Source organism: Mytilus californianus, unplaced genomic scaffold, assembly GCF_021869535.1.
Source record: "Mytilus californianus isolate M0D057914Y unplaced genomic scaffold, xbMytCali1.0.p SCAF_7, whole genome shotgun sequence".
NCBI lineage: Eukaryota > Metazoa > Mollusca > Bivalvia > Mytilida > Mytilidae > Mytilus > Mytilus californianus.
The window spans coordinates 94,895,008-94,916,493 of record NW_026262723.1 but is presented as its reverse complement, the minus strand read 5'-3'; the positions used below and the strand labels follow the sequence as shown (position 1 = coordinate 94,916,493).

General features: G+C 32.3%; 2 protein-coding genes and 1 long non-coding RNA gene across 4 annotated transcripts in view; 1 reads left to right on the top strand and 2 right to left on the bottom strand.

The window, feature by feature from the left end:
• Nucleotides 1-249: 249 nt before the first annotated feature.
• On the bottom strand, nucleotides 250-7,038 carry LOC127709265 (QRFP-like peptide receptor). Its single transcript, XM_052214693.1, has 3 exons — nucleotides 6,046-7,038; nucleotides 920-1,135; nucleotides 250-500 (listed from the first exon to the last, which is right to left on the bottom strand). The coding sequence occupies exons 1-3, from the start codon at nucleotides 6,868-6,870 to the stop codon at nucleotides 273-275; spliced, it is 1,269 nt and encodes a 422-aa protein (XP_052070653.1). The 5' UTR covers nucleotides 6,871-7,038; the 3' UTR covers nucleotides 250-272.
• Nucleotides 7,039-10,943: 3,905 nt separating this feature from the next.
• The window catches only part of LOC127709264 (uncharacterized), a 34,371-nt gene continuing 23,828 nt past the window's right edge, over nucleotides 10,944-21,486 (top strand). Inside the window, exons 1-2 of the mRNA XM_052214692.1 lie at nucleotides 10,944-11,137; nucleotides 19,710-19,859. Of these exons, the coding sequence (XP_052070652.1) occupies nucleotides 11,018-11,137; nucleotides 19,710-19,859 (270 nt within the window). The 5' untranslated portion in view covers nucleotides 10,944-11,017. The remainder of the gene's footprint in view (nucleotides 11,138-19,709; nucleotides 19,860-21,486) is intronic.
• LOC127709268 (uncharacterized) lies at nucleotides 15,607-17,943 on the bottom strand. Of its 2 annotated transcripts, XR_007985567.1 has the most exons (3): nucleotides 17,710-17,788; nucleotides 16,458-17,508; nucleotides 15,607-15,747 (listed from the first exon to the last, which is right to left on the bottom strand). It is a non-coding gene; the product is annotated as an uncharacterized LOC127709268 (long non-coding RNA). The 2 variants fall into 2 exon arrangements; XR_007985566.1 differs by having other exon boundaries at nucleotides 16,458-17,943.

Here is a 21,486-nt window from a genome sequence, read left to right as displayed (position 1 = left end):
CAGTTAAACTTTTGGGGTTCTTTGTTTTTCTGAGCTAATTTTTTTCTTTGTGAATAAAAAAAAAGTCTAATTTTTTTTTAAATGAAATGAGATATGCATCAGAGCAGAATCTTAAGGTCTTAAACGTATGCAATTCCATTAACTGAAATTACCGTAGATAGAAATAATACATGGCCCCATTTTTACCTGAACAAACGATCTGTTCAAACTAGTTGCAGATAACCCTGCCCTCTGTTTACAGAAATACAGTATTGATAAACTACTTTATTACATCAGAATGCTTTACACGAGGTTCCTCTTGTCACATCTGATTTGTGTTTAAAGTTCTCGCATGGTTCGTTGCCAGGTTCTAAATCTACTGGAAGTGACATCTTCTTGCGCGCTTTTCTGTCTGTATATACCCCATTGTTATCCTTCCAATACTGTGTCATTAGCGTAGTATTAGATACAAGAGAGTCCGAACGATTTTTAAACAGAAGAAACAACGAACACAGGTCATGCTAAAAAAAAAAAAACATACGGTAATTGGTGTATGTCGACTAGCTTATTAGGCATAAAAATTGAAAAAAGATAATAAATTATTCAACTAATATTGTATACTATAACAAACTGCACCGACCACCGGTTCAGTTGTGTTTGTAAGACAATCGTTCAATAGAAATGCGATTCATCAAAAAAGCAATTTGCTTTGTTTTTTTCTCTTCCTGAATCCTTTATAAAAGGAGAATATAATTTTAGTGAATCTGTACAAGAAAGTACTGATTATTCTCGCAAGTCAAAATACTGAAATGATAACGTGATAGCTGCGATGTATAGACCACAGAAGGATGAACGAGAGACTGTATTTTGTTGTGATTTTCAGAATAACTTGTAATATACCCCTTTATTTGTTAGCTAACACATATTTTTATAATCTTACCCTGAAACTGGTGTTCATGAATGTATAGATGATGGGATTTACGAAGCTGTTGGACATAGCTATCCAGTGTACTACGAAGTACATTGTTTGTATCACTGGCATTAAATCTGTACGTTGAAATAATTCGGAGTTGAAATCAAGAGTCAATATGAACGCATGCAATGGTATCCAACATAGTCCGAACAGAGTTACTATAGTGATCAACATTTTCACGATCTGAAATTGAAAAATAGTTTGTCAGATATCTATTCACTAGTATATTTTATGTGCAGGTGTCTTTGGCATTCGCCATCTTTATCATCTTTGAGTTTCACTTATGACTCCAAGAGGCAGAGCAGGTGCAATTAATATTACTTCCAGAAAGAGTTATTATGAATGTGTACATGTTGCTAAAAAATCTTTTTTTTTTGTATGACAAGAATCTTCAAATGTAAGAATTCAGCTTCACTTATAGTCGTAAATTAGAAATTAGCATATTTTGCATATATACTGAATACCAATAAAACACAACCCCTAAATATATTTTTCCGTGTAATAAAATTTAAAACGACTCATTTTCTTTGAAACTGCACAAAAACTCTTTGAGATACCCGTAGGTCACAAAAATTTCTGTTGCGAGTCAAAACTGTTGAAGTGGCATGGAGCCAAATCTATGAGGTGTGCTTTGAAAGAGCATTTATATATTGTTATACTTGGAATATAATGTGTTGCGTTTCAAGGGTACTCAGTTTAGTCAAGTTTGGCGAAATAGTTTCTGTTGTCGATATTATGTATGTAATAAAATGAAATAGAACTTCTGAACACTAGCTACTAATATAATTCTTATTTATATAGGTCTATGGTAAAACAGCACTCGTATTGCATTTCTATTTAATTCTTCAAGTGGTACAATAATAAAAGATAATGATTTGAAGATGAGTTGAAATGCTGAGTAAGTAATGTTCTTTCTGACTTGTTCCATTCTCAAATACATACAATAGTGAAGGGTTTACCAGTCCTTAGGAGGTATAACAATTTTTCGGAACTGAAGGCTCAGGTACCAGCCCAAGGTAGGCTGTTCATAATGGGTTATAACGTTAACCGTCCGGTCAGTATGGTAAATTTTAATCCAAAGCATGTCTTGCATGTGTAGACTTGTGTAACCATTCATAATCTTCCCGCAAAATTCAAATATGTAGAGCACATTATCAACAAGGGTGGAGAAAATATTGGTCAAATGTGATAGGAAAATAAAAAAAATCTCTTTTTTCTAGGTCAGTAACGCCGCGAAATTGGATCTTTCTAGAGATCATTTTAAGACTGGATATCTCACCCAACAAAGTGTGCCCATTTTTCAAAATTACCCGTTCCTTCATATTTTTTTTGTTATCAAAAACGGCAGAAGAAATTTTGAAAAAAAAACAAACCAAAAACACAGTTGAATAAATCACGTCAATTTCCCTCATATGATCGAGTTGTGCTGGTTTTTGTATGAATACGATATTGAAAGTTAAGCCTTAATATAACAATAAGATGTGGTATGCTTGCCAAAGAGACAACTTTCCACCAGAGACCAAATAGCGTAGAAGTTAGAAATTATATGGTCACCGTACGACCTTCAACAATAAGCAAACCTCAAGGTCAGCAGAACTAGTAAAATCAATGCAACAGAGGGGCGTCTATTTGACTGTTTTGGATGTATACATAAGAAGCAACGTCTGGTCAAAATGGTGGCATGAAATCCGATATAATCCTCTTGTATAGAGAATGTCACGATCTCTGCGAATTGGACCCTTGTAGCTACTCTTTCGAAGGCAATAATTATGTCAATATCCTTAATTCTTGTTTATCTTTATCTAGCAGCAGTCTTAGAGTGTATTTGTTGCCTCTAGACTGGTTTCAGTTTCTGGTAGGTTTGATAAAACGTTTATTTTTTATAAAGGTTTATGGCATGAATACTGTTGAATAGTATCCCTAGTAGGCTCGTGCAATATAAAAACTACTCGGACAATAGTCACCAATATGCATGCAATAACCCTTTATTTTACTGAAAATATAACTAGAGTTCAGTCTAAGAGTCAGTACTTCGGTACGAGCAGGAAAATACGGATGTGGCTTTATTGAAATTTGCTGTTAAATAGATTTAGGAATGTATCTCCATAATGCTTAAATGTGATTACTGGGTTTGGCTTCACTTTTGGCTTCACTTTTGGTGTTTTTTTGTATTAATTTATCAGCCCTCTAATAACGTTTTTATAAGGTTTGGATTTTCAAATATTTGACATACGGCATCAACGAAGAGACTTTTATTGTCAAAATGCGCATGTGGTTTGGTAAAATTGGTACCGGTAATGTTATTACTACCACTTGGTAGATGTCTGTGATTGTGGACTGTTAGTCCCCGATGGTATCACCATCCCTGCTGTACCACTTGAAAATATGGATGTTGTTTGATTGAAATTTCATGTTATATATTTTTGGAAATCTTGTTTAAATTAGATCTAAGGAATGTATCTCCCTTATCCATAGCTCTGATTCCTAGCCTGGGTATGTCTTTATCGTTAGTCCTGTTTTTGTATATATAATCAGAACTGATTTTTCGGTTTTGTATTTTCAAATATTTTGGCCTTTATCATCACTGAAAAGACATTGACTGTCGAAATTTGCATCTAGTGCCTTAAATTTGATACCGCTAATGTTATTGATTTTGGAATCAGATTTTGGTGTTATTCCATTTTTCTTTTATTGAAGAGAATTGCCCCGAATGAAAAACAGATGGAAGCTTTTGTTGTAAAAACTGTCGAATAAGTCGGTCAGTGGAAACGATTTATGTTTGTATAAAGAAAAACAATCAAATTCTTACGCCAATGTAGTATTTATATAAATATATTTTATTTGTTATTACCTATAACAAAAAGGATCAGACACAAGTTAACACAACTTAGATAGTCCTCTCCTACATATAATAATTTATAATATATAAATATTAAAGACAGGCAACAACAACATTAGATAATTATAGTTTGTACAATAGCTATAAAAAAAAAGAAAGTTCACAATTTCCCAAATATATAAACAACAGTCCTACGTCGAAAACTTATTCATCAGTTAAAAAAAAAAATAAGAAAAAAAGAAAAAAAAAGAGAAAGAAAAATATATTTCTAAAGGTCAAAACGTTCACTTTTCCGAATAAAATGCAAGACTTTTTTAATTAATGATGTATTTTGGCTTAGAGTTAAATTTTCGTTTCAATTTAGTAAACGGTACCAAGATCTAAAGACGGGACAAAAAGTATTTTGTCTAAAAGATGAATTCTGATTTGTGCATAAAGCGGACACTCAAAGAAAAAATGAAATCTGTCTTCAGTCAGACTGCCGCACCGACAGCTTTGGTAATTTATTATATTGAATCTAAAAAGGTCATAATTTAGAGTTGAACATGCATGTCTCAGTCTTGTTAATATAATGTTTGCCTTACATTCTCCAACATAATAGTATTTTGGGGCTTTAGATTGACATGATTTCTTTCGTAGAGAATATTTAAATTTGGAGATGAAATCTACATTTCTAATTACACTATCGATTTTATTCCATTGCCTTATAGTATTGGGAAAATATTTGTTAGTTCTAGTCTACAAAATGGTACTATTAGGTCAGGGTTGTTTCGAAGATTGTATCCAGAAATAGCTGATACAGGAGGTGGTATTAGTGTTCATAAATGATTAGGAGCTTTTCCATTTTAAATATTGTAAAATAACTGAAGTTTTCTTCAGTTTCTTCTATCAGACAAAGGTTCCCAACCCGTTTCAGAATATAAAATTTCACTGTTACAATAATAAGGCAGGCCTATAACAATTCTTGCAGATTCACGCTGAAGTTTTTCCAACAGTTCAGTATTAGCAACACCACAATTATCCCATACTTCGCAACTATACTCAAATAATGGTCTTATATAAGTTAAATAAAGTTTTTCTAGATTTGAACGAGTGAGCTTATATTCTAATTTTCTTAGTACGCCTAGATGTTTTGATATGTTTGTAGAAATTTTTAAAACATGATCGTTCCATTTACAATCTTCACTTAAAGTTATACCCAAATGTTTGTGATTAGGTACTATCGGAATTTCTTGATTGTCTAATCGAAATAAAAGGTCATCTGGTCTTTGCCTGTTTGTGAAATATAAAATTTCTGTCTTTTTTGGATTAAAAGACATTAACCAGGTTTTTGACCAGTTATTAAGTTGAGTTAAGTCTTTTGAAATATGTTCTTGTATTAAGGCTGTATTTCTACTAGAATAACCAAAGGAGGTATCATCTGCAAACAATCTACAGAGCGACGTTAAATTTTCGCTAATATCATTTGTGTAAATCAAAAATAAAAAGGGCCCTAAAACTAAACCCTGGGGAACCAGCCAATGTAGTAATACAAACTACTCATAACTCTTATTTACGTATAATAGTATTTTACTGTTCATTTGTGATATTTGGTATAGGAGTTCAAAGTTTATGTTATGGTTCTGTGATGTGAAAAAGTCTTCTGATGGTCTTGTTCAGAAATATGTCGGACGACCTGCACTGACCACATCTGCTATATTTTTAAGTTTGTTATACGAATGTTAAAAAACCGAAAGTATATCACTGGGCCAAAATATATGCAAATTGTGAAATTTAAAGACCAACAATCATTCTAAGGAGTATTAGATAGTTTTCCCTTTGATAGCATACATTTATGTCAACCGTTAGTTTTCTCGTTTGAAATGTTTTAAAGTCATTTCGTGTCCTCAGTTTTATAGCTATGTAATTTGGTCTCAAGTGGAGAGTTGTCTCATTGGCAATCATACCATATCTTCCTATTTTAATAATTGCGTGTTTAGGACCAAATGCGAAGAAACTACGAAAATACAACTCTTTTACCTTAATATTCTGTTGTCCATTGAACTTTCACCCCAAGTTTTAAATGGGTTCAGGTTGCTCCGTCTTTTGTTTTCTATGTAGTGTTTTGTTAGCTTGTTTTGTCGTCATTCGTTTTTGTCAAGGTGTTGTCATCCTCTCTCGACTTGTGAGTTTTGATTGTCCCCTTAATTAATATTTCCGCCTCTGTTTTGTATCTAGTAGATGAAGAATGAAACAAATTGATCGTAATAAATACCTGTCTTGTTGCCTTGTTATGTTGCTGGTCTCTGGCCTCGTTGACCTGGCCTGGCATTTTCCTCCTCCAAAGAATGCACCCGACTATACTGTAAGTCACACTTAGAGTGGCCAATGGAATTATATAAGTTATAAATAAAATGAATAAAGTATAAGCTCTACGTGTGTATAAAGTATTGTCATTCCAGTCTTCTACACAATCCAGTATTTGAGTCAAATTATTGTGTCTGGCTTGAACGACTTTAAACTGGACAACATTAAACGTTATAGATACTATCCAAATGACAGCAATCATAATAGTGTGCCTTTGAGAAATTATCCTGGATTTCAAGGGAAACGCCACTGCATAAAACCTATCTATTCCAATGGCAGTGTTCGTAAAAACACTCGCAGTAACTGCAGTAAGTTGTAAAAACAATACAATTGGACACATTGGCGGAGAAAATATCCATCTTTGTAACAACTTTGTAACAAAAGTAAATGGAATACAGAATATTGCCATAATCAGATCAGCAACCGCAAGATTGAGTAAAAATGGACGTAAGTCGGTGCGACATTTTCTTCCTTTTGTAAATACAACGATCGCTAGAATATTCCCTACAATTGCAAGCAATGTTGTTATTGAGTATAACACAATAAATATTCCGGCCGCCTCGGGTGACAAGGCCATGTCTGTCATCGTTACATTATTTAATCCCGAGACCGGGTCAACAATTTCAATTTGTCTTGTCACTGATAATCTTAAAGAATTATTACTTCCAGAATGTATACCACTGTCTGTTGAATTTAATGCACGAATGCGTCCAAAATCTCGCACATTAGCCATTTACATGGAAAATTTATAACTATTCACAATTTTGTTCGTCAAACAGCGATTTTCTTTTAAATTCCAGACAATTTTGTGATTTCTCAGTATTTGTAAACATTTTCATAATTTGAACTCCGTAATTAATCAGATATCAAACGCAGTCTGTAATGTTTGACTGATATTCCGAAAATCAGAACTAAGAGAAGTGCAGTGTTATGCTCCGTCAGATATACAACGTAAACTATGATTGCAACTAAGTATAGAACAAAACAACGTCAGACCTTGTCATCTCGGCAGATAGTATCACAAATAACCGGCTGTCCATCATAAACATATCATAAATATTGTTAAATACAACAAATAGCACAATTAATTAACATAATTGAAGAATCTATTAATAACATATCGCATAATGCATTTTGTCACCCCAAAAATGACTGATTTGTCCAGATGTATCAAAATTAATTAAGTAATAATGTAGAAAGATAAGGTTTTTATTGGCATGCTAATTACTTTATCTAATAGAAAATTTCTGGACTGGTGAGTTTAAAATAAAATGAAAGATTTTCAATCGAGCTGCAGGTTCATTTAATATTTAGGTTAAGTTTTAAAATGTGATTTGCAGTAATTTCTAGGTTTACATTTTCAGAGTGTAGTTTTTAATGTATCACCAGAAAAAAATGAAACGGATCTTACTAGATTCTCCTCCGTTTCGTTTTACGTTCGTCCTTCTAGAAGGTGTATTTTTAACTAAACCATTTAATTAAAGGAAATTTGGCATGTCTGTTTTATTTCTCTAGATCAATTAGGAAAACTTATTGATCAAAGTCCAACATGAAGGTTTTATATCAATTAAGATTTAATCAAAAGATCGTGGTTTACACAAGAAGAAAAAAACAAACAAAAAACAATTTAGTATCACCATTCGAATTTATAAATCGGCATAGTGTTTCTAAGTTTCAACATGCTATCGGTTCATAAATACAAATATACGATATTATAACATTAGTATTCATAGAAGGATTTCAACAACCAATCCAATAAACATGAAAACGTTTGTTTACGTCACAAATTAATCCATTTTTACTCATATCATAAATGAATATCTCATATGCATCTGCCCAATTCGTTTTTTTAGACTGAAATGCAACTTTACTAGCTAACCGAATAAAACCAAATTAACAAGAGACTAAGTGTTGTTCGATTATTTCTACAGAAAAGGGGGAAATTTAAGCGGGGAATATGTCTTTATTTGATTTTTTTTTAAATTTATACATTTGATGAATACTCAGTCTAAATAATACGAAGCGGGTCTGGGTTTGTTTGGAAGTGGGCAATTACCTTTGTTCTTAATAACTTCAGATTTTATATAAAAATTACGAGCAATTATTTAAAAAAACTGACAGATTTTTCAAAATTTTATTAAGAATTTGAAGATCAAGAATGGGAGGAGGACTGAATGACAAATAGCAAAAAATTATTTGAGGAGGATTAAGCAACTAATGTCGTGTCTTTATTTTCAGCAATTTCTCTTTTCTGATTAAATATATATACACATATGCCTGACATCGTCTACTCTTCTCTATTAAAGTTGGTGGTATTTTCTGAGTGAAGAGATTTTTTTGTAATCCACATATTGTGATGTTCATTGTGATTCCATGTATTTATATACATGTATTATATAATTTAGCAAAATGCAATAGCACGACGTAATTGCATTTCATTGATTTCTAATTGTCGGGTAGAGTTTTCTTACCAGACAAATAAGTGACATTAACTCATTCAGAAAATCAGAAAATAGAATCCTAACAGTAAAATAACAAATACCCAGTTTGTCAGACATTTTCATGCAGGTAAAGTTGCCTCTGAAACTTTGGGATATTTAAGGTCAACATTTTTGAAATTAAAGAAACAATTCTTAATAGGAATAAGAAGATGTGGTATGATTGCCAATGATACAACCTTTCCGCCAGAGACCAAATGACATAGAAGTAAGCACCTATCGGTCACCGTACGGCTTCAAAAATTTGCTCCTTGACGTAGCGGAACCATGATCATCGTCATCATACATCACCTACTGTTACTAGTGTTTCTATAAATGACCTTCTACCAGATATAGAGAAACCGTTCGTAATGCATCTCATCCGCTGTTACATAATCCACGTTCTATATATAATAAATGCTAACTTGCAACTTTTATCTTGGATATTGCCAATCACAAACTTTATATGAAAACCATGAGACGGAGTTTCTCGGTTCTAAACTGTCTGTTGCAAACAAAGGAATCGACAATGGGGTCGATTTGAGAACACAACCTTATGACAAAGAGATACTTATTTTTTTTCAATTGTGAACCTTTTGTTTCTATGTAGCAACATTCCAGCAGCACTCTCTATCGGAGGATATAGCTCCCAGTTTGCGTTTACTTGATATCTGTCTATAACTTACAAGGAAGCTCTAGAACGGAGCGTTATTAATGGTACCGTTGAAGTCATCCCTTCGAAAGTTTGACCGTTATGGGAATCTAAGCCACAGATGACAACGGATATCTTCCACTTGTCGTTACCACCGTCTTACCTTTCTCGACTGTGACATAACCGTTGCCGAATATGACTTATCACCAGATACTATTAAAACCTACCATAAGCGATAAGACCGTTGACATTTGGAGCAGGAACTTCTACCCTTTTCAGAGCACATACGTTCAGTCCTAGTTTTATTTTATTTTTTATTTTTATATTTTCTTTTGTTTTAGTTTTCAGTGTTGTATTTTTTTGCTGTTTTATTTTCAATATCTGTATTGTTTCCGCAGTCTTCTTTATCCTCTGTTTGAAAAACAGAGTTTCCATTTCAAAATTTCATGTTTGTTGAAATTTTAGTGCTGAATGATATACCTGTACTGATGCCATGGTTTATGAATCGGTGATATATTGGTGCTTGACAACAGACATTCACCAATTCCGCTTTTTACGATAAGAAATATCCTAGCTGCTTTACCTCATCAACGTATTTTATAATGAACATCACGACCGCTGGGTATCAATAGTGGATTAGAAACCATTGACCACCATGTGTACATGATTTTTGATTTTTTTACAAAAATCTTCTCGTCTGAAACTACTGGGCCAAATTTAACCAAACTTGGCCACAATTTTCATCGGGATATCTTGTTTAAAATATATGTGCGTTGATCCCGCCTGCCAACCAATTATATGGCGAAAAATAAAATATATGGGTAAAATACAAGTTTTGTCTATTATCCGGCGATAGATAGAGAACATCTGACTGTAGCTAAAATGTTCAGAATGTTGAGATCTCCCAGTGGCGGATCCAGAAATTTTCATAAGTGGGGGCCCACTGACTGCCTAAGAGAGGGCCCGCTCCAGTCATGCTTCAGTGATTTCCTATATAATCAACCAAATTTTTCCCACAAAAAGGGGGGGGGGCCCGGGCCCCCTGCCCCCCCCCCCCCTAAATCCGCCTCTGTCTCCCTATTGTCTATTGACATCAAAACTGTCAGACTACTATTTATAGGAGTTATCCCCCTTTAATTGACGAATGATACTGGTTTTTTTCATTTTTGCCTATTAGCTTGAAAACTATGATAGATAGACAGAAACCGTTTAAATACCAAAAATTATTTTCACCATTAATGGGGTTTTTTGCCTATTATTTCGAAAAATATGATAGATATTTTCGCTTATTTGGTGTGTTCTCTGCTCTTATCCATAAGACAATACAATAAAATGGTAGTTTTGTCATACTTTTACATACCCCCCCCCCCCCAAAATAATAAAAGGAAAAGAATAAGGGGTACATGCACTTCGCGCCTGTGGTTACAATAGAGACATCTATTACAATATACATGTATAATATGTCTCTGTTTTTATCATTCGATGGTTATTAAAGCCGCATGTAGAAGGAAAATGGACGTTTCAGAAAGCACAGGCTTCAACGCGGACGTCAAAGAAGACCATTTTTTTCGGAATCCAGTCGCTTCATATCCAGCCCCAGTCACAATTTATAATCAACACTGGTAACTGTCACGGCAATCATTTGGCATTAGATCTCCGGTAAGAACAACTAATATATATTGAACCAGTCATCAATCGGTTTCACGTGACGGCCAGTATTTTGGCGAAGACTACATTTGTTTGTATGAAAAATGATGTATCCATATGTGGTTTTACTGCTCGCAGTAACAGTATGCTGTAATGCAGATGCCAATTATATTATAGGCACAGGAATTTCAGACATTACAGGACCAGCTGCAGAAGTTGACATGGTATGAACAACAGACACTTAAGGTTCATCATAACAAATGGACAAATATGGCCGTATTTTCACCTCAAAAACTACTCTGTGTACAGACTTACCTGTGCAGTTTGGAAAGTTTTAAGGCCTGGCATCCACTAGATATATAAAAGTTAAATTTATTTTGCATATCAGAAAGATAAAATCGTTTTTGGATTTTGATGGGCATTTTTTTTCCTTTCTGCAGAAGATGTAAAAATAAACAAACACCTGAGGTGCATTTGATATGGTCCACTCAATTCCTACCTTTAACTCACCTATATATGTGTAGATATCTATTGTCCATGCCAATCAAGGACAATCAATACAATACAAACCAGTTGTTACCTGAGAGGGAGCATCTCAAAATTGTTTCCCAACTTAGTTAATTTTAACACCTTCTGCAGGAACGAAAAAAAATGCCCATCATAATCCAAACAAGATTTCATCTTTCTGATATGCAAAATAATTTTAACTTTTATATAACTAGTGGATGCCAGGTCTTAAAACTTTCCAAACTGTACAGGTAAGTCTGTACACAGAGTAGTTTTTGAGGTGAAAATACGGCCATATTTGTCCATTTGTTATGATGAACCTTAAATTGCTTTTGAAACGGTCATACCCTTTACCAAGGGGTCAATGTATGACGAATTTGTTATGCCTCTTGTCATCAAGATAAATTTAATTGAATTTAACCAAGAATTTTGATAGTATTTTGACTACTATCAGAGTTCTTGAATTAAACTTGTGTAAATTATCAGAATGACATTTATTTGTTTATGATTCAAATTTTAGTTTAATATAAACACAATTTTCTTGAAAGTTAATCATTGTCACATGGAATTTTTTTAATAAGAGTTCTATGACTTCCACTCTCTACTGAAAAAAAAACCAATGACATCTTGCAGTTTATTTTGTGGGTGTTACAAATTGAATTTTTCTAATTTTGTCTAGAAAGATCCAATTTTTTCTTGAAAACATGAATATTTAATGGAATTCTTTTTACAAACTTGTCTAATAACTGAGACTGCTATAACACAGAGATTGGTCACTATAGATTTATCGGATTATCTGAGTCTCCGGTAGTTAGCTACGTTATTTTAACGTAGTTTCGTATTCGACCGTAGCAGACGACATATATCACCTATCACTGAGAATACTATAACAGTATCGGATATTATTATTTTTCTTTTAAAAATAATTTAAAAACAAAATTGAATTAATAAAAAAAAAAAAGAATATAGTTTTTATCTTTCAAATGCAGTTATCTCTATTCATATTTAAATTTTTGTTTTTAATCATTAATAATTTGTTAATAGTTTGTTATTATGCGGCCACTCTTGAAAATGTGAATGTGATTAATCTTATCAATCTTACAGTTACATTGTATTGCTACACGTCCGTTAATTGTATCTAATATACAAATATTTTACCTGTAAAGACAGGTAGTCTCAAAAGCATGGGAGATGAATTTTGTTTCACAGCTGGATGCCCAAGGTACATGAGGCTCCGTTTATTGCAGTAAACTTTTATTCTATACTTGTAAGGTATTTCACTGCTGAGTGCCCAATATACATGTTTATTGTAGTAAACCTTGTCAAATATCGTCGGTGCACTTGTGGTAGGATTCAGGAGGGTGTGGATGGGGTTTTATAGAATGGAGAAATAGGGGCAAAAAAGGTATAGAATGGAGAAAAATGGACCGACAAATAAAGAACAGAGAAGAGAAAATAATAAGTTATTAAGATTTAAAGAATAGAGAAAAATGGCATAGAAATTATAGGAAATAAAGAACCCCCATCCAGACCCTCATTCAGATTATCCAACATAAATTTTTTTTTTCAAACAAGTTTCAACCCCCACCCCCCCCCCCCACACCCACTTTTTTAAAATTTTCGTCTGATAATTAGGTCAAGTTTTTGCAAACAATGTAATAAGCGGCGATCACAGAAGAGAGAAAAAATTTCATTAAAGGTAAATGAGTAATTTCCTTACGTAACAGATCAGCAAAGAGGTTATAACTGCAATGGATACATAAAGCAAACATAAGCCCTACAAATTATATATATGTTCCCAAAATATCGCTGGCATTTTCATTTTTCAATTCACAATGTCCAGTAACATTGATTTTTGTCGAGCCTTCGACTTTAGTCGAAAAAGCGAGACATAGCGATCCTACATTCCGTCGTCGGCGGCGGCGTCCACAAATATTCACTCTGTGGTTAAAGTTTTTGAAATTTTAATAACTTTCTTAAACTATCCTGGATTTCTACCAAACTTGGACATAAGCTTGTTTATGATCATAAGATAGTATCCAGAAGTAAATTTTGTAAAAATAAAATTCCATTTTTTCCGTTTTTTACTTATAAATGGACTTAGTTTTTCTGCCGGGAAATATTACATTCACTCTGTGGTTAAAGTTTTTAAAATTTTAATAACTTTTTTAAACTATCCTGGGTTTCTACCAAACTTGGACAGAAGCTTGTTTATGATCATAAGATAGTATCCAGAAGTAAATTTTGTTAAAAAAAAAAATCCATTTTTTCTGTATTTTACTTTTAAATGGACTTAGATTTACTGCCATGAAACAACACATTCAATCTGTGGTTTAAGTTTTTAAAATTTTAATAACTTTCTTATACTATTTTGGATTTGTACCAAACTTGGACAGAAGCTTGTTTATGAACAAAAGCTAGTATCTAGAAGGAAATTTTGTAAAAAAATAAATCCATTTTTTCCGTATTTTACTTTTAAATGGACTTAGATTTTCTGCCAGGAAACAAAACATTCACTCTGTCCTTAAAGTTTTAAAAATTTTAATAACTTTCTTATACTATTTTGGATTTGTACCAAACTTGGACAGAAGCTTGTTTATGATCAAATGCTAGTATCTAGAAGGAAATTTTGTTTTCTTCCAGTTAACATTACATTCAGTCTGCAGTTAAAGTTTTTAAACATTTATTAGATTCATAAACTATCCTGGATTTTTACCAAACTTGGACAGAAGCTTCTTACAATCAAAAGATATTATCAAGAGGAATATTTTTGTTGATTTACTTCCTCATTTTTGTTGAGCCTGCGATTAACAGAAAAAGTAGGCGAGACACTGGGTTCCGCGGAACCCTTACGAATTTTTTATCTTGGGATGATAGTGATCTCAATCTTGATCTTTTACGTGGTGAATATACTGCATCAGATTTTGAATCTGAGGATGACTATACGTCCCTGCTGCAAAGACTGCAAAAACTCCAAAAGAAGCATCAACCGCAAGTACATGTAAATCAGAACGAAGAAGCTTCAAAATTATGTATCTGAATAATCAAATTATCTCTATGTTAACATAAATAGAACCACATTAGGGTAATTTACGATGACATTTTTTCAACACCAGAAATATGTGCCCTCTTTCAAAATCCCAGACAAGAAATTTTGTGCTTCAATACAGAGCCGTAAAGTTTTTGAAAATTTGAATATTGTCTATTGTTAAAGTGTCGTATGTTTTAGTTATATCGCTATGCTTTTTGTAACCCTAATAATTGAGCAACTCAGATGAAAAGAGTTGTGATTTGCTTTAGTTTTTTTAGCCACAGCAAATATAAATGTGCTTGTTCAATGTTTGGTGACATACCATGTTAATTGTTGTCTGCATTATGCTTTGTAAAAAGGTTTCCTATAACATTTTTTTGTTGGGTAACTGCTGACAGTTTACCATGTGAAAATTCTGAGAAGCCAAAAATAATGCGAAATGTATAAATAAGTAGCAATGTCAGATCTAAACAAGAATGTTAAATATGATAGCATATATTGATATCACCTTTCTGTAAATTCAACTTCAATTCACAACTGCTTGTCAGTGGCAAATATTTCATGTACAGTCAGCCTGATTAATTCGAAATGAACTATTTTCAAATTATGTTTAAAGTTTGTTTTTATGTTATGTCGTTACACCAATGTCCCATGCTAGTGGTGGTGATGAGCGCCTAAAAATATTTAACATTGTCATTCTTTATTTGCCCGTCTCAAGTCAGGAGCCTGTAATTCAGTGGTTGCTGTTGGTTCATGTCCGTCATATTTGAATTTTCGTAAATTGCTTTGTTATTGTAGACACTTCGTTTTCTCTAGTGAATTGTTATATATTTTCCATGTCGGGGACTTTTGAAGCTGACTGCACGTTATAGGTTTTCTCATTGTTGAAGGTAATTACGGTGCATTACAATAACTTACATCCACTTCATTGAACTTCATTTGGACTAAAGGAGTTGTCTGATGATCATTAGCAAAAATATATAAAAATCTCCTTAAAGTTTGCTTCAAGTGGCTATTCCTTTAATATATAAAGATGTGTGGTTACTTGTTTTTTTTCTTTCATTGAACTGTTATCCAAACTGAGCGTGTTACACAATGTAGTGAATTTCTGCATTCCTGTCTTAGTTTTAATGTATATAATAATAAAAATGTATATTCAAAGACTTAAATATTTGTTTCTCCATGTAAGACAAGCATGACAAATTCAATGAAATTAAAAAAAATACTAAAAAAAGTCATTTTCTCCTGTAGTACTTCTCCCTTCTTCTAATGCGTGATTTCTTTCTGGGGGTATTCCTACAATAAAGAATATATTATAAATAAAAAGAAATAATGTTTGTCAACTTCAAGTTTATAGCATAGGCAATTCATTAATTTTTAAGACAGTAATCTGAGACTTGAGACTCAGCAGTAATTGACCAATCATGTCAATATGGATCAAAATAGTTAAACTGATAAAGGATGCAGACCAAAGGTGCATGTACTTTTTACATCATGTTTGGGTCAATTATTTAAAAAAAATACGTCTATTTAGGAACTCATGATGTACTGGTATTTCACATGGTGACACATTATTATACTAGTATGTATAGACTGCATATATATTATCAAGGGAACCAAATATAAATCTAAATTTCTTTCACTAACAATACCAATTCACCTATCATACCTCATGTTGTGTGTGTGCAACTTGTCTCGTGTGTTTCTCAGTTCTGCAGCGGGAACTTACTGATACAGAAAAATTGGAATTTCATATAATTACAAATTTTACATCATTACATCGGTTAATTACTAAGGCTTGCACATACATTATCCAGAAAACAGATTGTTCATCTGAATGTAAGTTATGGGTGAGTTGCTCATTGACCCTGTCCCACGGACTGGTAATAACTCAAGGTTACTTTCCGGTTTGGTCGGTAAATTCAAGTCTATAACTGCACTTATTTTATTTAAAGTGCTTATAAACCAACATTTATGAACATGTCAAATCTTATATTCACACTTACCGGAACATAACACTCTTTATAAATCCACATTTGTTAATTATTATTTTCTCTTTCGCTGTCAAAAATGCCGGTCGAATCCTTCTTGTCAATCATTGCGAGTCACGTGCCGAGTCACGTGATCGAAGACTTACAATTAATTACTATTTGACTGGTCAGTACGGGAAGTGACCAATCTCTGTGTTATAGTAGTCTCAGTCTAATAAGCTTTACTTACTTAAATATGTATCCTATTTGTGTCCCTGTTCAGCTGTTATTGCAGGAAAATGTGACAATGAACAAAGGGCACATCCTCAAATCAGCACAGATAAAAAAAGCTGGACAAGAAAGATTAAATAAAAGGAGATATGGGGTAGACATCAATGAGACAGCATCCCAGAGACCAAAAAATGATTAAATACAGACCTCAACACTTAAAAAAATGATTGAATACAGACCTCAACACTTAAAAAAAATGATTAACTACAGACCTCAACACTTAAAAAAAATAATTAAATACAGACCTCAACACTTCAAAAAAAGATTAAATACAGACCTCAACACTTAAAAAAAATGATTAAATACATACCTCAACACTTAAAAAAAATGATTAAATACAGACCTCAAGGTTCAAGATTCTTTATTTCTCAAACACCATATAGTTACAATGGTACAAAGAAGTTCATCAAAAGTTATAACATAACATAAACACACATGACAAGATGAGAAGAAAAAATAAAATAAAACAAAATAACACAGAAGTGGCGAAGAGTGGTGATTAACCAGGAAGACTTGCTTGAAAAGTAATAACCCTGATAAATTTGCACAGCTTTTTTAACTTATTTTTTGATTTTAACTGAAATAGTTTTCCAAACTTTAGTATATTACTTCTGTGCAAGAAAAAAGTATCCAAATATTGTGCTCGAAAGTTTGTCAAAGAACTACACTGCAAAATGTAATGAAATTCATCCCCAATCTCGTTACAATGACATAAATTACAATATCTATAGTTACGTTCAATTTTATTCCATCTACCAGTTTCGATGGGTAACTTGTGGTTTCCCGTTCTAAAGACCTCAACACTTAATAAATGATTAAATACAGACTACAGACCTCAACACTAAAAAAAAAGGGTTAAATACAGACCTCAACACTTAAAAAAATGATTTAATACAGACCTCAACACTTAATAAAAATGATTAAATACAGACCTCAACACTTAAAAAAAATAATTAAATACAGACCTCAACACTTAAAAAAATGATTAAATACAGACCTCAACACTTAAAAAAAATGATTAAATACAGACCTCAACACTTAAAAAAAATAATTAAATACAGACCTCAACACTTAAAAAAAACTGTCTACTGTAAAAAGTGGTGAAAAATCATATATTGGGTAATACACACATCCTTTTTCATCATGAACATTTTTGAAAAATCTTTTTTGACACTTGGTAAAACTCCTTTAAGTTTGAATTCATCATGTTCATGTATGGTTATTTGTGTTATTTGCATGGTACCCTTTCCTTTATCAATACATATTTGCCAACTTTTGAAAATCTCTAGAGGTTGTAGTGCGACAACATTTTTGATATAGAATTAAGACCTTTGTCATATATAAATGTTGACACAGATTAGCATTGATCTGATGCCGTGACGATGATTAAGGACAATAATTTTGATAATTTGATAAAAAGAATAACAAGTATCAGTCAAATAATTGTAATGTCCAGATAAGATACTGTTTAATATCTTAATATAGCACTGCAGCTCAAATTGTAGCGATGAGATATCTAAAGCATTCCAAGCCTAGAAAATAAAAAAATGTGAATAAATTTGAATTTTGCCACTAATGACAATTTCTGTGAAGAACAAAAGCATAAACAAGATTAAGATATATGATAAAAATCAACCACTGTATGCATACATGTAAGTTTCTGTAATATAGATACAATAGATAAGCGTTGATTCTTGAAAAAGAAACCATGAGTCCGGAGGGCGAATGGTTTGTTTTTCATGAATCAACACTTATCCATTGTATCTATAACTTAAACTATTGTGTTAATGTCTTTTCAAAATTAAAGCCTTTTCTTAATTAGAAGGTATTGTAAGTGAGTTTAAATAACCATGTTATCATGTTCAACGGTTTATTAGTAAATCTAAGATCACAACTAATTGGTTAGAAAAATACAAATATAACACAACACGTCTGCCTTTAAATTATCAGGCATCTGAATATTATCTGTGTTTACAAAATAAGACATATTCGAACTTATTTCTAATAAAATTGAGAATGGAAATGGAGAATGTGTCAAAGAGACAACAACCTGACAAAGAGCATATTTAAAGTATATATAATAAGTATGTTCCCGAAATTTCTATCAAGAAGCCTAATTCTAGGCACATCACGATTTACTCGCATAGGAATTTGCGAATAAACATTTGTAAAATTATGTAGTAAACAGATGAAATCATACAATATTTATAAAACAAAAAATGACAAATTGAATGTAATCATTTTCGTTTCAAATATGTGAAATAGCCAATAATAATCCAACAATAAACGGTAAAACTCGCTATTATTACAAAAATATCCAAAATTACATACAAAATAAGAAAAAAACAGAATAAACTAAAGAATAGGAACATTAAAGAAAATACAGGGATTCAAACTTAAACTGACAAGTCCCAACCTTTAACTTGACTCTTTAACTCATTGATATTAACTATGCTAATCGTGGCTACCATCTTATACTATACGATTGCCTATTATGTATATATAAAGGTACAAGCCCTGTGTGTCCATCGTACCAATGTATATCATATGTTTATTTATATATATATAAAAAAGACATTTAAATTGTAACCCATTGGTAGCCGAGAGGTTTCATCGATATGTTGATGTCAGTCAAACATAACAGATTTCAAGGACGGGTTCGATTCCCAGTGAAGGCATATACAAATTACAAAAATTAAAGGATAGTTTTTAAATTAATTCCATTAGTGAACAGAAATCAGTAAATTAGCCAATTCAAACTTAATGAAATTAGGCACACAAAGGAAACAATTGAATATAATTTGATGAATCTATTTCAGCGACAGATTTAGGAAGCGTTGATTCTAGAAAAATAATCCACAGTAAATGAATAGGCTGACATCACTACTACAGGGTTAAACTGTTTTTATCTTTTTGCATGTAACCCTCCCCACAATATTTATCAGATTTACCTGTGTTCTATCATTTCTTAATAAAGATTTACTTTTAAAAAATTAGATGGGATATGCCAACCCAGCACAAACCACACATGGAATACATTTGAGACAGTACAGCAGAGCATTTATTATCTCTGATATAAAGAACAGCAGTCGCATAGTATTTGTCAATACAGATTCATGCATGCAATCTCAAGGCTTAAAGTTAGAGGTAAGAATTAAATGTTATTTGCCTTAAGTAAATTGTTTTAACCTTTAATCCAGTGGTTGTCATTGGTATCTGATATGCTACATATATTGTACTAGTTTTCATCTGGCTTTCGGTTTTCTTTTTTGAATTATTTCATATTGAATTTTTGTCATCTAAGGTCTTTTATAGCTCACTATACAGTATTGGTTTTGCTCATTGTTAAAGGGGATGGTGACATGTACATTTAATTGTTCTTGTCTTATCTATGTCTTTAATGAATATCTTTTCATTTGCAACTATACACCATTATCTCCTTATATTTTTATATACATGTATATTTGTTGAAAGGTAATTGAAGTAAAAGAAAATAATTTAAAATATTTTAAATGTATTTACACCTGTTTTATAGCTTCTTGTCACAGATATTTGATTAAAAAAAAAGAGCATGATTGTCAATTGTGCCTTTATAGAACTAAAGATTGGTAACATTAATCTTATGCTCCGTCTATTTGTTGAGCCTTTATAGAACTACAGATTGGTAACATTAATCTTATGCTTAGTCTATTTGTTGAGCCTTTATAGAACTACAGATTGGTAACATTAATCTTATGCTCAGTCTATTTGTTGTGCCTTTATAGAACTACAGATTGGTAACATTAATCTTATGCTCAGTCTATTTGTTGTGCCTTTATAGAACTACAGATTGGTAACATTAATCTTATGCTCAGTCTATTTGTTGTGCCTTTATAGAACTACAGATTGGTAACATTAATCTTATGCTCAGTCTATTTGAAGTATTATTTTTATGCCCCTGCGGTAGCGGAGGGGGCATTAAGTTTTACCCTTGTCCGTCTGTACGTACGTACGTACGTCCCAAAATTGGTTTCCATTCTCTAACTTGAGTTTGCCTCAACCAAATGTTATGAAACTTATACACAATGCTTATTACCACGTAACACAGTTCAAGTTTGAATTTTGGTGGCGTCACTTTAACCGTTCTAGAGTTATGCCCCTTTATAAATGGAAAAATTCCAAAATTTTTAGTTTCTGTTCTCTAACTTAAGCTTGCCTCAACCAAATGTTATGAAACTTATACACAATGCTTATTACCACAAAACACAGATCAAGTTTGAATTTTGGTGGTGTCACTTTAACCGTTCTAGAGTTATGCCCTTTTTATAAATGGAAAAATTGCAAAATTTTTAGTTTCTGTTCTCTAACTTAAGTTTATTTGCTTCAACCAAATGTTATGCAACTTGTACACACTGCTTATTCCCACAAAACACAGATCAAGTTTGAATTTTGGTGGCGTCACTTTAACCGTTCTAGAGTTATGCCCCTTTATAAATGGAAAAATTGCTAAATTTTTATTTTCCTCTAAATATCAAGTAATTTTTAAAATTGGAGTTATCTTCCTTTGTCCATGATTATAGTTGAATCAACCACAATCAATGCTTTATACAATGCAATGTTTAATTTTGACTTCCACTGATAAAACACAGATCAAGTTGAATTTGGGTGGTGTCACTTTAACCATTATTGAGTTATGCCCCTTTCTAAATCGAAAGATTGCAAAATTTTTAGTTTCCATTCTGTAACTTAAGTTTACCCCAACCAAACATCATGAAACCTATACACAATATTCATT

Coding starts and splice junctions, on each gene's coding strand:
- LOC127709265 (XM_052214693.1), bottom strand. CDS start 6,870: ATGGCTAATGTGCGAGATTTTGGACGCATTCGTGCATTAAATTCAACA. Junction 1,136..6,045: donor ATAACAAGGCAACAAGACAG/GTATTTATTACG, acceptor TTTCAATTTCAG/ATCGTGAAAATGTTGATCAC. Junction 501..919: donor TCATGAACACCAGTTTCAGG/GTAAGATTATAA, acceptor TTTTTTTTTTAG/CATGACCTGTGTTCGTTGTT.